This window comes from Myotis lucifugus, unplaced genomic scaffold (assembly GCF_000147115.1).
Source record: "Myotis lucifugus unplaced genomic scaffold, Myoluc2.0 scaffold_389, whole genome shotgun sequence".
Classification (NCBI taxonomy): Eukaryota; Metazoa; Chordata; class Mammalia; order Chiroptera; family Vespertilionidae; genus Myotis; species Myotis lucifugus.
The window spans coordinates 747,360-768,635 of NW_005871437.1; the positions used below are offsets into that span (position 1 = coordinate 747,360).

A 21,276-nucleotide genomic window follows, 5' to 3' on the forward strand; every position below is an offset into this window, starting at 1 on the left:
TGAACACTGTCTCCGTGTCATTCCTTCTTTGCCGACTCCGTCCACACCTTTGGAGACCCCGGGCCTGCTGGGGTTGGACCCCAACATCTGGAGCCTGTACAGGGACCTGAGTGCGCATGCGCGGGCGAGGAGCAGGCATTGTGTATAAGTGAGCAGTGTGGGCGGCCTTACTCTGCGACTTGCTGCTGACTGTGCGCTCGTCTTCTGAGGGTTGTCTGAGTCGCCTCCTTGCGCTGCCTGTCGGCCGACTTTCCTCCAGACTCCAGCACTACCTGCTGTTACATCCAGCCGGCCGCTTCCGGCCCTTCTTCCTGCAGAACCCAGGAGTCTTCCAGAAACTGAAGGCAGCTCTACTGCTCTGCAAAGGAGGGGGATCCCTTCAGCTATGAGGTTCTATTGAACATCTGTTCCTTAGGCGTGGCGCTGACCCTGCTTTCCATCTTTGTTAGACTGATGGAGTTACTGGGGGGCTCACTGGAGAACCCATCGCCTGGCAGCTCCAGGACCACCAGAGGTCAACTAGACATCACAGAATCCCCAAGAGCCTTCCAGAACATTCATCCAGAGGGGCGTGATAAGACCTCCCTCCACCAGCTATAACAGCCGTGGGCAAACTACGGCCCGCGTGGATGGCCGGCCCCACTAGAGGGAAGACAGGTAAATGAAAAGATGGGTGCACTTTTAATTTATATTAGTTCACACAAACACTCCATCCATGCTTTTGTTCCGGCCCTCCGGTCCAGTTTAAGAACCCATTGTGGCCTCGAATCAAAAAGTTTGCCCACCCCTGGTCTAGACCCTTAGAGTAATGGCTGCCCTTGGGCAAGTGCTGCTGGCTGGTGAAGAAGCCAGCTCAGCAAGAAACACCACTGAGAGTCACAGGAAACCAGACATTTATGGGTCTCAGAGGCCCTTTTACCTCAGCGGTCGAGCTACTGTGGCCCATGTGAAAACAGTTTACTACTTGAACTTCACTTACCCGGCTTTGGGGCAGGTTTCCGGTTCATCATTCCCGCTCCCTCTGGTATTGTGTGGATTCTGTAAGAAGAGATCTAAGACCAGCTCTTAGAAGGGCTCAGCCTTCCCAGGCACCTTGCCATAGCCCAGTGATGGGGAACCTATGACACGCGTGTCAGCGGTGACACGCAAACTCATTTTTTTGGTTGATTTTTCTTTGTTAAATGGCATTTAAATATATAAAATAAATACCAAAAATATAAGTCTTTGTTTTACTATGGGTTGCAAATATCACAAGATTTCTATATGTGACACGGCACCAGAGTTAAGTTAGGGTTTTTCAAAATGCTGACACGCCGAGCTCAAAAGGTTCGCCATCACTGCCATAGCCCAATTCATATAGATGGATGAGTGTGGGAAACGGGTGGTCAGAGAAAGGACCATTCCTTTCCCCCTGGCCGGGGCCAAGAGGAGCTGTTCATTCTCATCTTGCAGGGCCTCTTGGAAAGATGGTCACCGCAAGAATGGACACTCAGGATCGCTTCTTCCTTATGTCAAGTTGGGAGACGTCAGTAAGAGGTTGCCTGGCCGGTCAACACACACTCTGCCTGCTCTTACGGTAAATACCTAACCATCCAGAATGGCAAACACTGCTTTATGGCATGTAATAAATTCTAAAGTACTAAGACATGGGACTGTTTTATGATGGGCCTAAAAAAACAAAGATGGCCCTGGCTGGTTTGGCTCAGTGGATAGAGCGTCAGCTTGCAGATTGAAGGGTCCCAGGTTCGATGCCAGCCAAGGGCACATGCCTGGGTTTTGGGCCCGATTCCCAGTGGGGGGCGTGCAGGAGGCAGCTGATCAATGATTCTCTCATCATTGATGTTTCTATCTCTCTCTCCTTCTAGCTTCCTCTCTGAAATCAATAAAGAAATATATTTGAAAAAAAAGAAAGAAAGAAAGAAACAAAGACAGCCCTGGCTGGTTTGGCTCAGTGGATAGAGCATCAGCCTGCGGACCAAAGTGTCCCAGGTTTGAGTCCGGTCAAGGGCATGTACCTCGGTTGCAGGTTCCTCTCCAGACAGGGCCCTGGTCGGGGCTCATGCAGGAGGCAACCATTCGATGTGTTTCTCTCACATCAATATTTCTCTCTGTCTCTCCCTCTCTCTTCCACTCTCTCTAAAATCAATGGAAATATATCCTTGGGAGAGGATTAAAAAAAAAAAAAAAGAAACAAACAAAGATGACAACTGGAGATTTCCCTGGTGGAAAAGACATGCTGTCGAGAATGCTATAGGCAGACATTTCTGCAGGGATGGCAAAGGTAATAAAGCCAAACTAAAGTGCTTCCCCTGGGAACTCTGCTCGCGGTACTGTGTGGTGTGTCTGCGAGACCCTAAACAGCGGAGACTTAGGGAGGCTACCCAGCAACAGGGACATAGGTGAGATGCCAAGACAGAATTTTCAAAAACTGGAGCCAAGACCAATGGTAACAATGGCCAAGAGAGGAAAACAGGGCTGAGAGGGGCGCTGGCTTCTCGGAAGACAAAGCAAAGCCTCCAGGAACGGGAGGCTTGGGAGAGGTTCCTTTGGCGGTCGGTGTGGATCACAGCAGGAGCAAACCCAACAGGGTCCTGGTCACACGTGGGCCTACAAGGTTCTGGAAAATGGGAAGGAGATTTGCTCTCAAGATTGTCTCACCGACCACCTTCCAGCCCTGCTAACTTGGTTTTTTTTAGGACAGGAAGACAAGTCAGCCTTGGTTCTAATCAGTCACCAGAGAGAAAGAGGGAGGGAGCAATTTACAACAGCTAAGATCTGGAAACAGCCCAAGTGCCCATCAGTAGACAAGTGGATAAAAAAGCCGTGGTACATTTATACCGTGGAATACTATGCAGCAGTAAAATAGAAGGATCTCTAATCCTTTGAGACAGCCTGGAGGGACCTGGGAAGTATCATGCTAAGTGAAATAAGTCAGTCAGAGAAAGACAAGTATCACATGATCTCACGCATATGTGGAATCCATTTAACAAAATAAACTGATGAACAGAGTGGACCCAGAGTCATGGAAGCAGGGAACAGAGTGTGGAATCTCCGAGGGAAGGTGGAGGAGGGTGGGTGAGTGGGAAGTAATCATCCAAAGACCTTGTATGCATATATGCATAACCCATGGACAGAGACAAGAGGATACTGAAGGCCTGGGGTGGGGGGCGGGGTGGGCTGTAGGGGATCAATGGGGGTAAAAGGAGGACATATGTAATATTTTGAACAAAGATCCTATATAATAAAAGCCTAATATGCTATGTGTCCGGTCGTTCATTCAACCAAAGCGTAATATGCTAATGATATGCTAAGGCTGCTCAAATGCTCACTATGATGTGCACTGACCACCAGGGGGCAGACACTCCGACCAATAGGTTAGCTTGCTGCTGGTGTCTGGCAGATTGGGACTGAGTGAGACGGGCTGGACACACCCTGGAGCCCTCCCACGGTCCCTCCCCGGCTGGCCAACCTCCCACATCCCTCCCCGGCCCCAATCGTGCTCCACTAGGGTCCCTCAGCCTGGCCTGCGCCCTCTTGCAATCCAGGACCCCTTGGGGGATGTTGGAGAGCCGGTTTCAGCCCGATCCCGCAGGCCAGGCCAAGGGACCCCACTGGTGCATGAATTAGTGCACTGGGCCTCTAGTTTAAAAAGAAAAAAGAAAGAGGGATGAGGGAGAGTAGCAGGGAGGGAGGGAGGGAGGATGGGGGAGGAAGAGGGAGGGAAAGAGAATGAGAATGGAGATGTCTTAAGTAAGACGTGAGGTGAAGCCACCTAAATGGATTCACCCCAAATCTTGTGTCTGCTGGACACGGCCACCTGACAGGAAGCTGAGATGAGGAGAGAACGAGAGCAATAATCTAAGGTTCATTCAGAACAATCAAACTTGTTGTGCCCTCCTAAAAAGTTAAAAAGGCAGAAAACTAGTTTATCTGTAAGAAAATGTTTATTCTTTTGAACCCCACAGGAAAAAAAAAAATGCAGCCAAGACCAAGTATTTAACGAAAATAGTGTCCCAAAAGGCAGCAAAATGGGGGAAACCTCAACACAAAGTCAGTGACAATTTTCCATGTTTTTGCACAAAGATGAAAAAAATCTATGACAATTCTGAGTAACACTTTCATGGTGACAATTACACAAGATGATTCAAAAATGCAAAATGGCAGCAACATGCACACCTGGCTAAAGCTAGAAGTTTTTTTTAAATCCCAAAATAAGATCTGTGTTTAAAAGGATGATTCTTTTTAATACTTCTATTTTGCTGACTTGCTTGTCCTACTTAATTTTCTTTAAATGAGACGTACATGCCAATTAACAGGAAATTTTAGAAGAACTATGTCCTTCCAGAATCCATGGCAAGGAAGCAAAACCAATCTATTTGGTTTCTTAATTTTCCTAGTTTCCAAATACAATTTTGCTTTGCCCCTCCCTCTCCCAGTCCCTCCCCCCACCCCCACCCTGATTCTTAAACACTTCCAAAAGTTGCCAGTGCAAACACTTTTCTATCAATGTATAATATACACTTGAAACTGAAATCTTTGTGCAGAGTTTTGAGTTTAGAATTTTTTAAACAAAACAAAACAAAACAAAAAACCCTCCTTGGCACAAGAGCTGAGGAATAGTCAAGTTTGTTTTAAATCATCAAACATAAGATGATGAAGAGTGAAAAGCACAGTTAAGTGAAATGAAAACAAAACAAAACAAAAACAGAAGAACCTAGAACTGCAGCTTTTATTAGCTGTCATTGCAGCCTCACGTACACAAACACCACCCAGCTCACCTTCCCAAGGTGCTGGATTTTAGACAAGTCCAGAACACTGTGGTGCTTGCTGTGACAGGAAAGAAAGTGCTGGTCGTGGTGGTAACGAACAGCCCAGCTACCCACCAGTTTTACAGCAGGATCCGCAGTGAGCTCGATACAGATAGAAGATAGATGATGACAAAGGGGGAAAATAGTCTAAAATCATCAAGTTTCCTCTTGAAATGTCTTTTCCCAAGGCACTGTGAACAAGACTGCCGCTAGCAATTTTCTAGGTCTAAACACACTGATGGGAATAGAAACATTTCAAACACATCTAGTCTCATTGCCTGAGTCTCTCCCCTCAGCTTAAATGACACTCTTTCAATTTGTTTGGTCCTTAGAGGGGTAATCAAATGTTGTTTTCTGTAATATCAAGAATCACCTTCTTGCATTCAACTATACAATCAAAACTGTGTTATGTTATTTAACTCTTTCACTCTTAAAAACAAATTTTTCATTATCACCCCACATGGATCCAATGTGCAGGTTTTGCTTATTTTAGAACGAAACAAAACAAAAATAGAGGACTGAGAAGCAAAACCCCCCTTTTTTATCATTCTTCAAGAGGAAACTGTAAGATTACATAAAAGGCAAAATTGGCTACTTGAAATCCAAGAATGGTTTTAATGCATTGGCCGAGAAAAATAAACTGCAAAGTTCTGTGAGGTCTTCTAAAAATTTACAAGAAAAACTGATGGGCAGTTCTAATCAGATGTGGAGTTATCTTCCCCCCTTTTTAAAAATGACAACATATACAGTCCCACAAAATACAATATAAACTTTTTGTTATCTTGACTGCCAGAGATGCTTCTTCGCAATGCCTTCTGGTAACCACACTGTTGGGTGAAACACAGCTGGTCTTCACTTCTTCATGGGCTGGTAAACAGAGGCGTTGGGGTCCAGTCCAGAGGGGCTGGTCTCCACAAATTTGGAAGAGTAGTGGGGGGAAACCGGGCTCAGGGGGCTGGTGGCGGCACTGTACGTTATGCTGGGCATGACGGCCATGACTTCGGCTATCTTCTGTTTTAGGTCCTTGATTTCCTGGTCTTTCTGAAGAATTTGTCCTGGAAGATCAAAGACCCACCATTAGTGGGAAGGGAGGGCTAACCCAACACAATGCCCTCCTAGGCCAGCCCCAAGTGCGTGTGACTCAGCTGTGATGTAAGGGTTTGCAAGGGTAGGCAAACTTTCCTGTAAAGGGCCAAACAGTAAATATTTCAGGTGTGTGAGCCACATACTGTCTTTGTCATGTTTGCGTGTGTTTTTTTAAACCATGGAAGAATATAGAAACCATTCTTAGCCAATGGATGGTACAAGAAAAGGCAGCAGCCAGATTTGGCCTGAGGGCCATGTTTCACAGTAAAAAGGGATTCCCTCTATGTAGGTGTGACTAAGCAAAGAGGTTAATTTCCAGGAGCCATGTTTTGAGCATGGCAGTCACCAATGGCAGCCTAAGAGGGAATGATTTTAAACTATGGCTCTCCCTCTTGAGCTGCAATATTTTTCTGGGAGGGTGGACTATCTCTGGGTGTCAGACCAAGAAATACAGAACAACTAAGGCCTCAGAACCGCCCCAGGTCCTCATGTAGAAAATAAATGGAGCTCTGGCTCTGGCTGCTGCACGGGGGCTCTCAAGTGACTCAGATTGACTGCCCAGTTTGCCATGGGCTGAGCCTTTGACACCCTCCCTCACTACACTTAGTTTCTCATCCAAGCAGCGATGCCTGCCTCAGGGCTATTTCCCTTGCTCTCTCTGCGTTAACTCCTGGGATTTCTATTTCTACTTCCTTACAAAGCTTTCCCTAATTTTCCCATTTAAATCAGACCCTATCCCCTCAACTCACAGATTCTCAACACACTCTAGACTTTTCTTTCTGTCACTTTACTTTTTGTAATAATGACCCTATATAATAAAAACCTCATAGGCTAAGTCTCTGATCATCTGTTCAACCAATCAAAGCATAATATGCTAATGACATGCTAAGGCCGCTCAACCACTTGCTATGACGTGCACTGACCACCAGGGGGCAGACAGTTGACCAGTCAACCAGTCGCTATGACAGACACTGACCACCAGGGGGCAGACACTCTGACTGGTAGTTTAGCTTGCTGCTGGGGTCCAGCTGATCAGGACAGAGTGAGATAGGCCAGACATGCCCTGGAGCCCTCCTGCGGTCCCTTCCCAGCTGGCCAACAGCCCGTGTCCCTCCCCAGCCCCGTGCACTGATGGGGTCCCTCGGCCTGGCCTGCGCCCTCTCTTACAATTCGGGAGCCCTCAGGGGACGTTGGAGAGCCGGTTTCGGCGGATCCCACAGGCCAGGCCAAGGGACACCGCTGGTGCATGAATTCATGCATTGGGCCTCTAGTAATAATTATATTAGCTAACACATATGTGCCAGACACTGTTGTAAGTACTTCCACATACAAACTCATTTATTTATCACAACAACCCTATCAGGCAGAAATTATTATCAGCATCATCCATTTTATAGATGAGGAAACAGGTATACAGAGGTTGAGTACAGAGCCAGGATTCAAATCTATGCAGTATGGCTCGAGTCTGCACTCCTGCCTACACATTCTTCCATCTCTCTTGCAACTATTCACTTAGGTGATGACTTGTGTTCGTCGTCTCTCCATCGGGCCATGAGCTCCATGAGGGCAGGGACTATCCACTTTTTTTTCTCTCATTACAGTATCCCTAGTGCCCAGCCCAGTACAAAGCTGAGACGCTGCAAGTTATGCATCTTGCCCAGTTATTAAGAGGTAGAGCAGGATGTCAACCCAGGACCCTTCGTTCCAAAGCCCATGCAATGTCCATCATTCTTTGAAGCTCCCTGGTCCACTAGAGGAAGAACACTTAGGAACAGCACTTCAGAAATTTAAATGCTCAGAAAAGAAGGAGGTTGCATTTGAGTTGCACTCATTCCACGTCCTGCGGAAGATGGTAACATATTTAAAATGTAGCTGCCCTTGGTGGCATAGTTTTTAAAAGGATGTAGCAGAGAGGAAAGTCATTTTGAAACCAGGATGAATCAAATGATATAGATAGTAGGGAGGAGAAAAGCAACACAGGGGTTTGATTTGAATTACAAAATTGGGTTCCTATTAGAATATTCTGAGCATGACAGTGAAGGGAAGTAGTGGGAAAGGCAGCAGCAAAGAGCCATGGGAAGAACCTGCTCCTGGGACTTCCTTCATGTCTCCTCAGCTTTAAGCAAGCACAAAACCCTCCTTCCCTTTTAACACAATTAGCCTCAGATGAATAAAATTCCTACGGCATCTGATATATGAGCCACTGGATCTTTTTTTCTACACAGATTTAAATTTGATGTCTTTAATCAGTAATATGCAAACATTCCCAGAGCTTTTGAAAAAGATATTTCTCTCTGCTTCTCTGTTGCTTTACAAGAATTCCTGGGCTGACAGGCCAAGCTCCCCTCAGCTACTTGGAGACCAGGTGCTGCCTCACTGCAGGGGGAAATCTCTTCCACGCTGGCAAATCGGAGTAAATGGGATGCTGCAGAGAGAGGTGGCCACTTCCCAGGGAGCTGGGCCAAGCAGGCAAAAAGCCAGTGTATGCTCAGAAGTTCAGCCTTAAAGCAGGATCCCTGGAACCTTCCTTTTAAATGCTTTCCCTGAGTCCACAGATTAATAAGCCCAATTCTCAACTCCCTTCTCTTTTTGCTCTACCAGCTGGGCCATTCCAAGCCACTCTTATGGCTTCACTAACTTCTCGTAGCTTCTATATCCCACCCCCACCCACAGGGGTTTTGGTCCTTTCTCTGGAGTTTAGGCCCAAACTCCCAATGACTGATGAACTCTTTTTACCTGGGTGTCCAGGAAGCAACTCCACATGGAAACATCCCAAACCAAACTCACTCTCTCTTTTCACTCCTCACACCTTCCTGCTCTTTCTTGGTTCTGGCACCTTTATCCTTCCCTCCCGTCTGGGCATCCTGCTCCCCCACTCATCACTCTTAGCTAGGACAGTGGTAGCCTCCTAAATGGCCTCCCTGCCTCCACTGTCTCTCCAATCCATCTTTCACACAGCTACTGGAAAGAGACTTCCAAAACAACGCCAGAACCTCTCACCCCTCCTGAAAATCAGGGAATATGTTCTCTAGGAGGCTTCACTCATGGTCCTCCTGATCTCCCCCTCTCTTCTGCCAGGCCCCCCACCTTGAGGTCACTGGTCTGCTCACCTGGACATTCCCAACACTTTCTTTCCTTCGCTTTCACTATTCCCTCAGGTAGCAATGTTCTTCCCTGCCGTTCTCTGCTCTCAGAAGTCACCCTTCAAAGCTGAGTCCCCTCCCTCATGAAGCCACCCAGTATCTCCTCTCGCCTTTCACGCCCTCTCCTCTCTCTGAGGGCAGTAGGCCTTGCCTTGCTGCATGGCTTGCCCTCTCACAGGATCCACAGGGTTCATCGCACTAAGGCATGACTGGCCTTCTTCACACTCATTCCCTCATGGACATAGAAGAGTTTTCCAGAAACAACATGGCCAGTGAAATTACAACGGACTGAATGTAGAACAAGACGGGAATGGAACTATCTTTCATTAAGCCAGAAACGAAGATTTGCTAAATGTAAAACAATGTCACTTTTCTCATTACAATTTTTTGAAAATAGTTAATTTTCATAAAAATGTTATTTATGTTAACAAGTAATATGTTTATGTTATTTTAAAATAAATGAAATACATGTTTGAACTTTTCATTTCTAATAGATAAATGTTGATAGATATAACCCAGTTTTTATAAAAACATCTTTGGGTACTCAATGATTTTAAGAGTGTAAAGGGGTCCCTAAGACCAAAATGTCTGTTACTGTCTGGTCCCTCAGGGATTCTCACAATGCCTGGCACACAGTAGGTCTTAATAAATACCTGCTGAGTGAACAGCCAGTTCTCCAGACTCTCCTCTCACCACTTCGACTGTAACCTTCTCCGGCCAAGCACAGCCAGCTGCAGCTCTGAACACATCAGGCCCCTAGCTCCCCTGGCCTCGCTCAAGCTGCTGCTTCTGTTATATGCCTCTCTAGTCCTCACTCCGCTCTACTGCTTCTTCACTGGGCTAACCCTTTCTCATCATTTAAGACCCAGCTCAGACAACAGCTTCCCTGAGCCCTCTGACTCCCCAGACTGGCTTCGTCCCCGCCTCTCTCCATGTTCCCACAGACCCTGTAAGTAGTGCTGCACCAGCCCCTCTGAGTGACTCTGCAGTTCTCTAATTCAGCAAAACTGTATGCTGGGCGCTTAAACCATTAAGGAGAAAACTGATATGCTCTCTGGTCCTTGTGCATTCTCAGCCACACCACCTCCCCTGGGGGCCCGCTGTCCTCCTACCTTGGGCAATCTCGAGCTGCCGCTTTGCGTCCCCCAGTGCGGAGAACAGGTCGAGCTTGATCCTCGTTTCTGCGCTCAGGCTGTTCTCCAGGTGCTGTGTTTTATCTTGCATGGCTGAGAGAGCTGACATTAACACCTCAGTGTCCTTCTCATTTTCCTTATACTTCCGAAGCTCCTATCAATATCATCAAAGCAGCAATGTTACAAGATAGTTTTGGCATCGGTCTACAAATTAGCCTGAAATCACAAATAAAATCCCGCTATTATTGACCTGGCCCCTAGAACACAGAATGCTAGTATTCTATGGGTTTAGACCTACCACTTAGAGGGCAAAATGTATTTGTATGGTGATGTGCACATACAAAAACATTTTAGATAAATCTGACTATGTTGGGTTTTTCTGTCTCCAAACAAGACACTTTCTTACAAGCTTAATTCAGAACCAAAAAGAACGTTTTCCTTGCTGCCAGTTGCAAATGTTGCTGTAATACTGTAATCAAATTTGCCAAAATTCTACTCTCAATTTGCACTAACAATTGTAAAAATGTTAATTATTTTAATAGGGCACACTGCAGAATAAGTCCACTTAAAACATTTGGTGATGTAACCAATAAATATATGTATAGAGATATTTTAATTTCTTCATTTTAAAAGAGATATCCACACGTATTATAGAGAATTTTAAAATATATTAAAGTTCAAAGAGGAAAATGAAAATCACCCAAAATCCCAACACTGTGAAAATTTGATACATATTATTTTAGTCTTTTAAGCACATGTGTATCTTTTAACATAAATGAGGTTACAGTATGTGTTCAGTTTTGTATAATTAAAAAAAAACTTACATAATCACAAATGTTCTTTGAAAATGTAATTCTTAATGGCTGCATAATACTCCCACATATATATGTACCATAATTTATTAAATGAATCACCTATTGTTAAGATTATTTCCTCTTTTTTTTGCATTTATATTACCACCATGATGAATATCTCTGTATATATATCATCAATAAGACTTTAAAAAATATTTACCTTAGGTTGAAGTCCTAACAAGGAAAATACTTAAAAAGTACATGACCCTTTCCAGAAAGTTACACTTCCCCAGCAATGTATGAGGCCTATTTCATTGCAGGCTCACTCAGATTGATATTATCACTTAAAATTCTTTGCTAATTTCACAGGAGATAAATGATACTCAATTTTAATCTATGTCTTATGATTAATAAGGATATAATAATATGTTATCAACCATTTCTAGTTCTGCTGTGAATTAACTGTTGGTATCCTTTGCCTATTTTTCTGTATATTTGAGCTTAGCAATTTTTATGAATTATTTATATATCGAGAGTATTAATTCCTTATTTATATTTGATGCAATATCTATACTCCCCCAGTTGATTATTCTAATTTATATTTTCTGCTTTGTGATTTCTTCCATTATATTTTTGACTGCAATGTAATTTTTAACTTATTTAATTGTGGGGTGACTGACATTGGTTAATAAGATTATATAAGTTTCAGTATTATAACACATCATCTATATATTGCATGCTCATCACCCAAAGTTTAGTCTCCTTCCATTACCTCTTCCATTATTTTTGTTTAGAAAGTCTTCCCCTGTTTCAAGATTAAAGAAATTCTACTATATTTTCACCTAGTTTAAAATAAAATGTCTTTTTATTTCTGCATTCAACTCTTCATCTGGAATTTCTTTTTGTATAGGATGGAGATGACCTTCTAATTTTATTGTTTTTTCCTCACCATTCCCATCCATTTCTGATGCTACCTTTACCGCACACGAGTCAAATTACTGTAACTTTATAAAAATTACTGTAACTTTATAATATATGACATTCATTTTAAATGTTCCCTTGAAGTGCCAATGCCAAATACTTTGCCACAGTACACATGGCTCCCAAAACTGGCTACGTTCACAGCACTGGCAGCTTTCCTCCCAATGTACTGCTCAGAACTGCAATCTGGAAAAGCTCAGAGCAACCAGAATGGTCAATTCCCTGGGGATGGAGAGATGGTGGGAGCTGATAAGAGATGTAGAAATCCCAAAGGACACTAATCTGGCCTATAACCTAGAAAAATAAAATGAATCTACAGTAATTCAAATTCTGGTATAAAACATGTCAAAGGACCATCAACATTTCTGGCTTGTATTAGAATCTGCCTAAGTTAAATATGACATCAATGAGCTGGACAAGATTAGAGCTTCCTCTGGTCACAGAGCTTTTCAGATGCAATGGGATTTGCCTGTATCAGAAAGCACCAAGGCCACCAATCAACGAAGAAGAGAAATTCAAGTACGAGAAAGCCTTTGGTCCTCCCATTACCTGGACTTTCAGTTCTAGTTCTCTGAGCTGGTCTTCTTTCACCTTCATGTCCATGGTGAGCTTCTTGCCCTCGGCCTCCAATTCTCTGATCCGATTCCGTAAGGTTTCGGTGCACTCTCCCCTTTTGAAAAGGAAGAGAAGGAGAGAAGGGGACTTAAAAGACTATTTATTTATATTGCAGGATTGATACTTCTCTATACTCCAAAGTCAGTCAGGTATTGGCTGTCTGGTATGCTTTCTATTCTTTGATAATTTCAACAAACTCTCAAAAAATAATTATCATTAACTGCATTTCTAATATGAGCCAGGCACCCAGCTAGGTACTTCACCCACACTACCTTCTTTATGGGGATAGGGTATATTATCCACTTTTATAAATAAGATATAATACTAGTTCATGGCTACCTAGTTTGTAGGTCACAGAACTGGGATAAAAATGGAGGTTTCCCAACAAGCTTCCCTCCCGGCCATATGACTTGAGACAATGCACACAAACTGAGCAAGGCAGAGTCAGACATGCCCAGCAGGGGGCAGTGAACCAGAACTTTTTTCCACTTTTGAGGGACTATGCCTTGAGACTTTCACCTTTCTTTAATCATGGTTGTCACAGGCCTGGAGTAAACAGAAGAAGGGAGCAGCATTAGGTGGCTTCTCAAGGCTACAATAAGGATAAACTACAAAAGATGACAGCAAGATTGCAGAGACAGCCTGATGGAGAAAGTAGGTGTCTTGCCTACACAAAAATATAGGTCCAGTGAGAGACTCAAAGTCTTGAGATTTCGTTAAGAACAAAAACGATCTTTACACAAGTGATGGCAAATAAGGACCATCTAAGGGTAAGATCAAAACAAAACAAATAAGCTTAACTGGAAACAAAAGAGATTTAGAGTAGAGAAGAAAACCAATTTACTGATTCTCAGGTATACTAGCAAGAGGCACTACACAACATGGTTAAGGAATTGTCATATACTTCTCAGTGGGTTTTGGGGGGAAAAAAAGGGTAGATGGTAGATGAATTAAGGACAGCACGGGCCACACTAGATTATTGTTCAGAAAAATCTCCTGCAAGTTTAAGTGCTTCAGAAATGCTTACAAATCTTCAAACAATTAACAAACCAAAAACTCCACATTAGATTAGGTTAGGTTAGGCCCGTGGTCGGCAAACTGTGGCTCTCGAGCCACATGCGGCTCTTTGGCCCCTTGAGTGTGGCTCTTCCTAAGCCTTAGGAGTACCCTAATTAAGTTAATAACAATGTACCTACTTATATAGTTCAAGTTCAAAAAATTTGGCTCACAAAAGAAATTTCAATTGTTGGACTGTTGATATTTGGCTCTGTTGACTAATGAGTTTGCCAACCACTGGGTTAGGCAGACTAATAAAAGGTCTTGTGTGTCTGTATAGAAGCTGATAAGCCAAGTGAGCTCAGCTATCTGCAGTACAAAGTCTGCTGGGGGGAGACAGGATCACACAGGAGAAAGAGTCCTCTCCTGCTGTTATTTCCTAAAAGGTAAGCTGAGGATTGATCAATTATTCTGCAAATGCCAGAACCCAAAAGAAGGCTATTAACACACCAAATACAAAAAAGCAAAACTCAAGGAAGAATGCCAGTAGAATTATATCACATAGATACAAATTACGAAAGAAACTTGAAATAAATAATAATTTACCCTCACTCTGCATCTGTAAACCCGTAACTGACTTCTACCATGCAGATGACTTCACTAGTCAAGAAAACAAAGGGAAAAAAGTGAAGTAGAAGCCAAAAACAAACCAAGAGGCTCTTACCTATCTTCTCTCCTTGCTTATATTCAGATAGCAGTTACGTATCAAGTTTGGAACATTTGCATACTTTTCAATGGTATAGGAAGTAGTCCCTAATTTGTATCACTCCACAAGCTCAATGATATCTAAGAGTGACTTATGTTTCCTTTCCCCCCATCTTTTCCAGCTCATTTGACAATTTGCTGATATCCAACAAAGACATAAGCAGTTAGTACATAGTACTTGGGAACCAAGATTTTACCTTTCTTCCATCTATATCTATAAAAGGCTAATATGCTAAGTGTCTGACCGCCCAACTGGTCTATGACGTGCACTGACCACCAGGGGGGCAGACGCTCAACACAGGAGCTACCGTGATACACACTGGCATTGACAGAGAAACGGCACTGTAGACCTGGCGCCCACAGAGCAACACTCGGCTTCCCCCAAGAGGAACACAGGCCCCACCACCACCCTGGAGTGACACCCCACCAAATCGCAGCCAATGCTGCCAAGACCCCATGGTGCAAAATGTGGCCCACAGCCCAGCCCAGCCCAGCCCAGCTATGGGTGCCGGGTAATGATGTCACGTAGCAACGCCCGCCTTCCTCTCCCTAGCGACTAGCTTCCCTGGAGTTTCTTCAGCCCAGGAACACGACTTGCTTTATAGCCAGGTGGAAACATTTCACACTTTAACCAAATGTCTGTGAAGCATTTTCCTGTGCCTCATCTCATTTGATCCTCACAGAAGTCCTGGAGCAGGTAGATAGGAGACTCAGAGGAATCCTATTGTCTTTTCATTACCCAGAAAATGGAGATTTAGAAAGCTTAGAAACTTGAACCAACTGAAAAGAAGAAAGAAATGGTGGAACTTGAAAATGACTTCAGGTTTTCTCACTGCGCAGAATATAGTCAAACACTGCTGCAGTTAAATATTTTACCCTTTGTTCTCCCTGCATGATCTACAATAATAATCTGCTTCGTGTTGATATTTACTGCTGTGTTGCTAACAATTACCTGAAAGAAGTTGGGGTGCTTCACTGAGCTGGAAAAAGTTTAGCTAAATCAGAAAGCAGGTCTAATTAAGCAAGTTTATCTATCTATCTCTCTCTCTCTCTCTCTCTCTCTCTCTCTCTATATATATATATATATATATATATATATATATATAAAGCTCTCGCTGGCACCAATCGCACACATGTGTTTCCATCTGTCATTGTCGATTGTGAATTTGGTTGACACTTCTATTATAGAGAAAGGGTGAATAGCGGTATTAAAATATTTCTTCTAATTAATTTCCATTCAATGTGCACGAATTCGTGCACCGGGCCTCTAGGTTTAAGTTAAAAACTTCAGAAACACACACCAAAGAGTAGGGAGTAGTGATGGTTCTATAAAGAGTACAAAATTCTAGATTGGTTCTTTCAAAGTGTTTAGTAATTATCAGTTTGGAAGAAAGTGACTGGAAACCCTTTTTAAAAAAATATATATATTTTTATTGATTTCAGAGAGGAAGGGAAAGAGAGAGATAGAAACATCAATGATGAGAGAGAATCATTGATTGGCTGCTCCTGCATGCCCCCTACTGGGAATCGAACCTGGGACCCTTCAGTCCGCAGGTCGATGCTCTATCCACTGAGCCAAATCAGCTAGAGCTGGAAACCCTTTTATGAGCAGCACTTTGCCTCCCAGGTGTGGGAGGCATGGTGATATCCTCCCCTCACTTTATGGAGGAGATTGCTGAGGATGAAGTTGTTATAAGAGAGTGCAAACTTGCACAGATGGAGTTTAAACCAGCTAATAAAGCCATAATTAAAAGCAATCCATCCATGCACGACTATTGTATTTCTAATCCTGCCCAAAGCATCAAATTCCCATGGCTGTTTCAGTACAAGGAAAGCCAACCGTAGATTAAGCACTCAGGTGATACGGACATACCTAGACGCAGCAGCGAATGCAACAGCCCGGGCAGCAGTAGCTTCTTCTAACTTCTTCCTCTTTTTCTCTTCCATTAACTGCTTTTCTACAAAGCTTCGGGCTTCCTGCTCAGCTTTTAGCTTTTTTTCCAACTGGCTGATATTCTGTTTGTCTTTTTGCTTCACTTGCACAGCATTATGTAACCTATATGGAAATGATTGTCACACAGAGTTTTACAATTACAATACCCACTATGAACCCTGGAAAAACATGGCTCCTCTTTGTCATTTTAAGGCCAAAGTAAAGAAGAGTTTTGAACAGCAAACATAAATGTCAACTCCCAGAGTGCCCAGGGAGAACACACTGTCATAATTATTTAACAATTTCTAAATACCAATAAGCAAGCTGCCATATAAGATACAGACCTAGCTTCTGCTCTATCTACAGAAGGTCATTCAGAAAATAGGGTAAAGCAAGTTTCTATCAGAGGGAAATATAACAGCAGAACTAATTCAAGTGCCCCAAAGCACCTTGAACCAGCACCACTGAAACTGAGGTAAAGGGTGAATGGGGGAATGTCTTTCTTTGCCTGAATATAATTATGTTGCTGCCTCTTCTTTCCAGCTGTGAGATGGTTTTTCTAGAGTATCCCAAACTAGATTTTGGGGCGTCGAGTGTCCTGATTTCAGAAGGAAATTTCCGCCATATTTTCTTCCCTGCCTACAACCACCCCGCAGCTTAACATAACAATATAAGGCCAGTTTATCTAAATACATCAATAAGGGGGAGATGTTCTCTATGTATCAATGCTACAGCCACCACATATGTGGGTCAGAAGCAGGGGAGAGGTTATTTGCCTATAATGCTTAAACTTTTGAGTTACATTCCTTAAAAATGTTGAAGAATTACTCTTTCAATAGGGCAAGCCCAGAAAACCCAAAGCCTATAATATTATTCACTACTGTAGGCACACAGTGCTAAGAAACTAAAAAATAAAAAAAGGACAGACCCATATTGAGTCAAGAAATAATTCCAGAATGAATTAATAGAAAGCATAAGAATTCACACAGAAGACCTGGCTTTTTGCCTGTCTCTTCAAGTAAAATCAAAGTTCAATGTCATTTAGTTTGGGAAGTCACAGTAAATGGAGTCCAGTGCTCTGGAAACTTTCACTCAAAGGATCAAGAGCTTCAAATTGTGGCAGAAATACTTCTTTTCAACTTTCCGTATATTATCATAAAAGCTTGATAACTATTTTAAATTAAGATAAGTCATTAAATGAGAGAAGACAAAATAGCAATATTAACAAACTTTTGTTGAAATGAAACAGGTTCTTACAGATTTTATAACATGTTGTATATCTGGTATTAAATTAAACATTTTATTTAAAAACCCCTTTGCTCGATCCCTTTGTCATCATGAATCTTGTGCTCCAATCCCTGGAAACAAAAGAAGCAGTGAGGCCACTTGGCTCATCAAAGGCCTGATAGGTGCACATACTTGTTCTGCAGCAGCTCATTCTCCTGCCGGAGCTGGCCCATTTCTGAGCGGATCCCTCGCTCGGTGCTCGAGAGGGAGCTGATCTGACTGCGGAGCTCTTGTTCCACTTGCCTGCTGGCCTGCAGGTCAGCCTTTAATTTTTTAATGTCTTGTTCCAGCCTAGGAGAAGGAGAAACACAGCATTTTCATCACAGAGAGGGCACCCACAGGGCTTTGTGGAGACCCTGGCTAACGTCCCAGACTGCTGGGGGAATGGCCGAGGACCCTCTGGCAGCTCAGCCATCACCACACTCCTGTCTGCACCTGGCTCTTTACTAAAAGCTTCTGCCTGGGTCCCCACCTCTTCCCACCAGAAGGCAACCTCTGATTTCCCCCAAATGTTTGTGAACACTGACGGCTAAAGAGGGTGCTTGTGAGCATCTCAGCTGCTAATAGAGGAGGAGGGAAAGGCAAAGAGAGGGTGGCTGAAGGGTAAGGTCCCCTCCCTACTGGTGAGTTGCCCGTGCCCCTCAGCAAGGGAGGTATGTTAGTAACACCCAGCTCAGGACCCACCTGCTTTGAGATATTCTGATAGATCAGAATCTACTGTCTGAGATTCCATCCCAGCACAGGCCTAGAAGAAAACAGTGTCGGAAACAACCTCCTGAAATTTCTAGCATCCTTGCTAAGTGATGTTCATACCTCTGGTGAGTGTGACAGAAGAGCTCATTAGACTCAGGACAAGGAAAGAAAAAAAGAACAAATTGCATGCTCTAAGACTCATAAGAAAACACCATCTGTGAACTGAAGCCTGTATTTTCTTTTCAATTCCTTATTCCTGTTCCATCTACTTTCTTTATTTAATACAGTATTAGTTTCATGTATTGGGGAACTATTATATGCACATGTTTGGCTAGAAAAGGTCAACAAGAAGTGTAAAATCAAGCTGCTTTCTTCATGAGAGGACTTTACAATGTCAGTAGAGGCCAATAAATACTTAAAATGATTGAACAACACAAGGAAGGCCATGATTACATACATGCTAGAAGGAATAATAACTAATATTTAATGAGAACTTATGTACCAGGCATTGTTCTGTGGGTTTTAATAGTATGAACTCATTCATTCTACACAACTTATGGCTAAATCCAATTATTATTCCCATTTTTATAGGTGAAGAACTCTATAAAACTCTAGATTCAGGAAAGCTTCTGGCCCAGGTCACACAGACGGGCTAGCTCCAGAGTCCACTCTTCACCAGTAGGCTGAACTGTAGTTATACCATCCATAGCCTGGTACGGGTAGAAAGGCCACATGAGTTCTGAGGAGAGAAGATGGGAACTGAATTGGGCCTTAATGGCTGGGCAGGATTTGGAGAAACAGAAGGGGAGGAAGGGGCATTCTACATAAGGGAGAAAACACGTCCAAAAGCTCAAAGGCAGGAACAGCCATAGATATGTGAGGGACAGAGCCTCTGAGAAAGGCTTGTACTCCGGGAACAGAGTGAGAAAGGATAGAATGGGTTTGCTGGATGGTGCTTTGGCGAGGGGCACTAGAGGTTAGACCAGCCGTGGGCAAACTACGGCCCGCGGGCCGGATCCGGCCCGTTTGAAATGAATAAAACTAAAAAAAAAAAGACCGTACCCTTTTATGTAATGATGTTTACTTTGAATTTATATTAGTTCACACAAACACTCCATCCATGCTTTTGTTCCGGCCCTCCGGTCCAGTTTAAGAACCCATTGTGGCCCTCGAGTCAAAAAGTTTGCCCACCCCTGGGTTAGACCAACGATGGCTGCCATGTGAGACTAAGAAGACACCTTTTTCTACAAACTTATAGGTAGGCAGAAATCAGTGTGCTCTGATGAGAACTGTGCATTGCCCTAAACAACATACCAACAGAACCAGGATTTCTGGAGGGCGATGGTGGGATTGCCAGCTCCACAGACTAAGTCCTGACAGACATGTTTCATTAAGCACCAAATCCCCAGGGCCCACCACACTTACTAGTACTTACTAACTATGTTCCCTGGCCTCTCTCAGCAAACCAAAGAGCGGCCTTATTTCCTTATCTACCTTTCGCCAATTGAAACAAAATCTCAAAAACAAAAAGGAATATAACATTGATGGTCATCTCCCAGGCACAGTAGCTAGTCTCCCTGCCCAGTGACGGGGAGCACAGACTGAGACTTTGTGTTCCAGAAGCTCTGTCAGGTCTCCTGACACAGCTGCTCCCCAGGGAAGGGTCACAAGTCAACATCACGCCACACTTTCCCTATTGCCAGGGTTATTCCAGTTGCACGTCCTCCCGGACCTGCTCTAAACAATTACCGACCGGCATTTACACCATCCCACACCATCCCTCATTTGCCCGAAGTAACCCAAGGGATACTTTCCAAAATAGATCAATGCTGTTAGGTTATCCCCATTAAGAAGTTTGGCTGAAAAACATGTTAGGTAATTTATCTTTCTTCAGAAGTCGATTTCGCAGTCTGAGGATTGCATTTTCAGTAAAGGGTGAACTTTAAGATGAGAATAGTGACTTAGCATGGGTTAGTAATGGGGTTAGAATCAGGATTCTAGACTCGGTTCTGGTGCCAACTCTGTGACCCTGGAGGAGGCATGTCACCTGCCAGGACTCAGTTTCCCCGTCTGAGGCTAACGTCTGTAAAGTTCCTCCCAGCTCGGTCTAGCATTTCTAGGCTTGACACACTTACTGCTGGCTGCTGATCTGCTTCTTCAGATTAGCAACCTGAGCTGTATCATATGCAGAGGCACAGGAATCAAGTTCCACACAACCAGCCAACTGGGGGAAACGTGTGCCACACTGGGAATGAAAGAAAAATTAAATCTGCACAGGCTAGATGTCAATAATTTGCAGTTATTACCTTTTTGCATTTTTAACTGATAAAAGCCTTTTTTTTGCCATGAACTAAGAATAGCAATATTCTGAATGAAATTTTAGAGCTCCTTGAAAAATGTAAAAACTCAAAGAGTTAATAAAATTATGAGAACAAAAAGTGCAGAACATCTAGAATGTAACTTATGGAAACCACAGAACACTAAACAACAATGTATTTTTAAAAGTAGAACTATGAAAATTTTGTCAAAGACATAGCAGCACAAAACAAAAAAATATAAAATGATGTGGTTACAAAGGTATGTTGAAAATTTATAAGTTGTACACTTAAGATTTGTGTACTTTTGTGGATGTGTGTTATCCTATATAATAAAGAATATGCAAATTGACCATCACTCCAACATACAAGATGGCCGCCCCCATGTGGTCAAAGATGGCCGGCAGGGGAAGGCAGTGGGGGGGGACAAGGCCTGCAAAGGAGGACACTTGGGGGGACCGAGGCCTGCAGGGGAGGGCAGTTGGGGGGGGACCAGGCCTGCAGGGGAGGGCAGTTGGGGGCAACCAGGCCTGCAGGGGAGGGCAGTTGGGGAGGGACCAGGCCTGCAGGGGAGGGCAGTTGGGGGCAACCAGGCCTGCAGGGGAGGGCAGTCGGGGGTAACCAGGCCTGCAGGGGAGGGCAGTTAGGGGTAACCAGGCTGGCAAGGGGAGCAGTTAGGCGTCGATCAGGCTGGCAGGGGAGTGGTTAGGGGGTGATCAGGCTGGCA

At 43.7% G+C, this 21,276-nt stretch overlaps 1 protein-coding gene across 1 annotated transcript in view; it reads right to left on the bottom strand.

Annotated features, from left to right (window-relative positions):
• Window positions 1-3,925: 3,925 nt before the first annotated feature.
• The window catches only part of MACO1 (macoilin 1), a 43,995-nt gene continuing 26,644 nt past the window's right edge, over window positions 3,926-21,276 (bottom strand). Inside the window, exons 5-9 of the mRNA XM_023743425.1 lie at window positions 17,674-17,832; window positions 16,195-16,377; window positions 12,495-12,615; window positions 10,150-10,324; window positions 3,926-5,863 (exon numbers count right to left, since the gene is read on the bottom strand). Coding sequence (XP_023599193.1) covers window positions 5,661-5,863; window positions 10,150-10,324; window positions 12,495-12,615; window positions 16,195-16,377; window positions 17,674-17,832 — 841 coding nt within the window. The 3' untranslated portion in view covers window positions 3,926-5,660. The remainder of the gene's footprint in view (window positions 5,864-10,149; window positions 10,325-12,494; window positions 12,616-16,194; window positions 16,378-17,673; window positions 17,833-21,276) is intronic.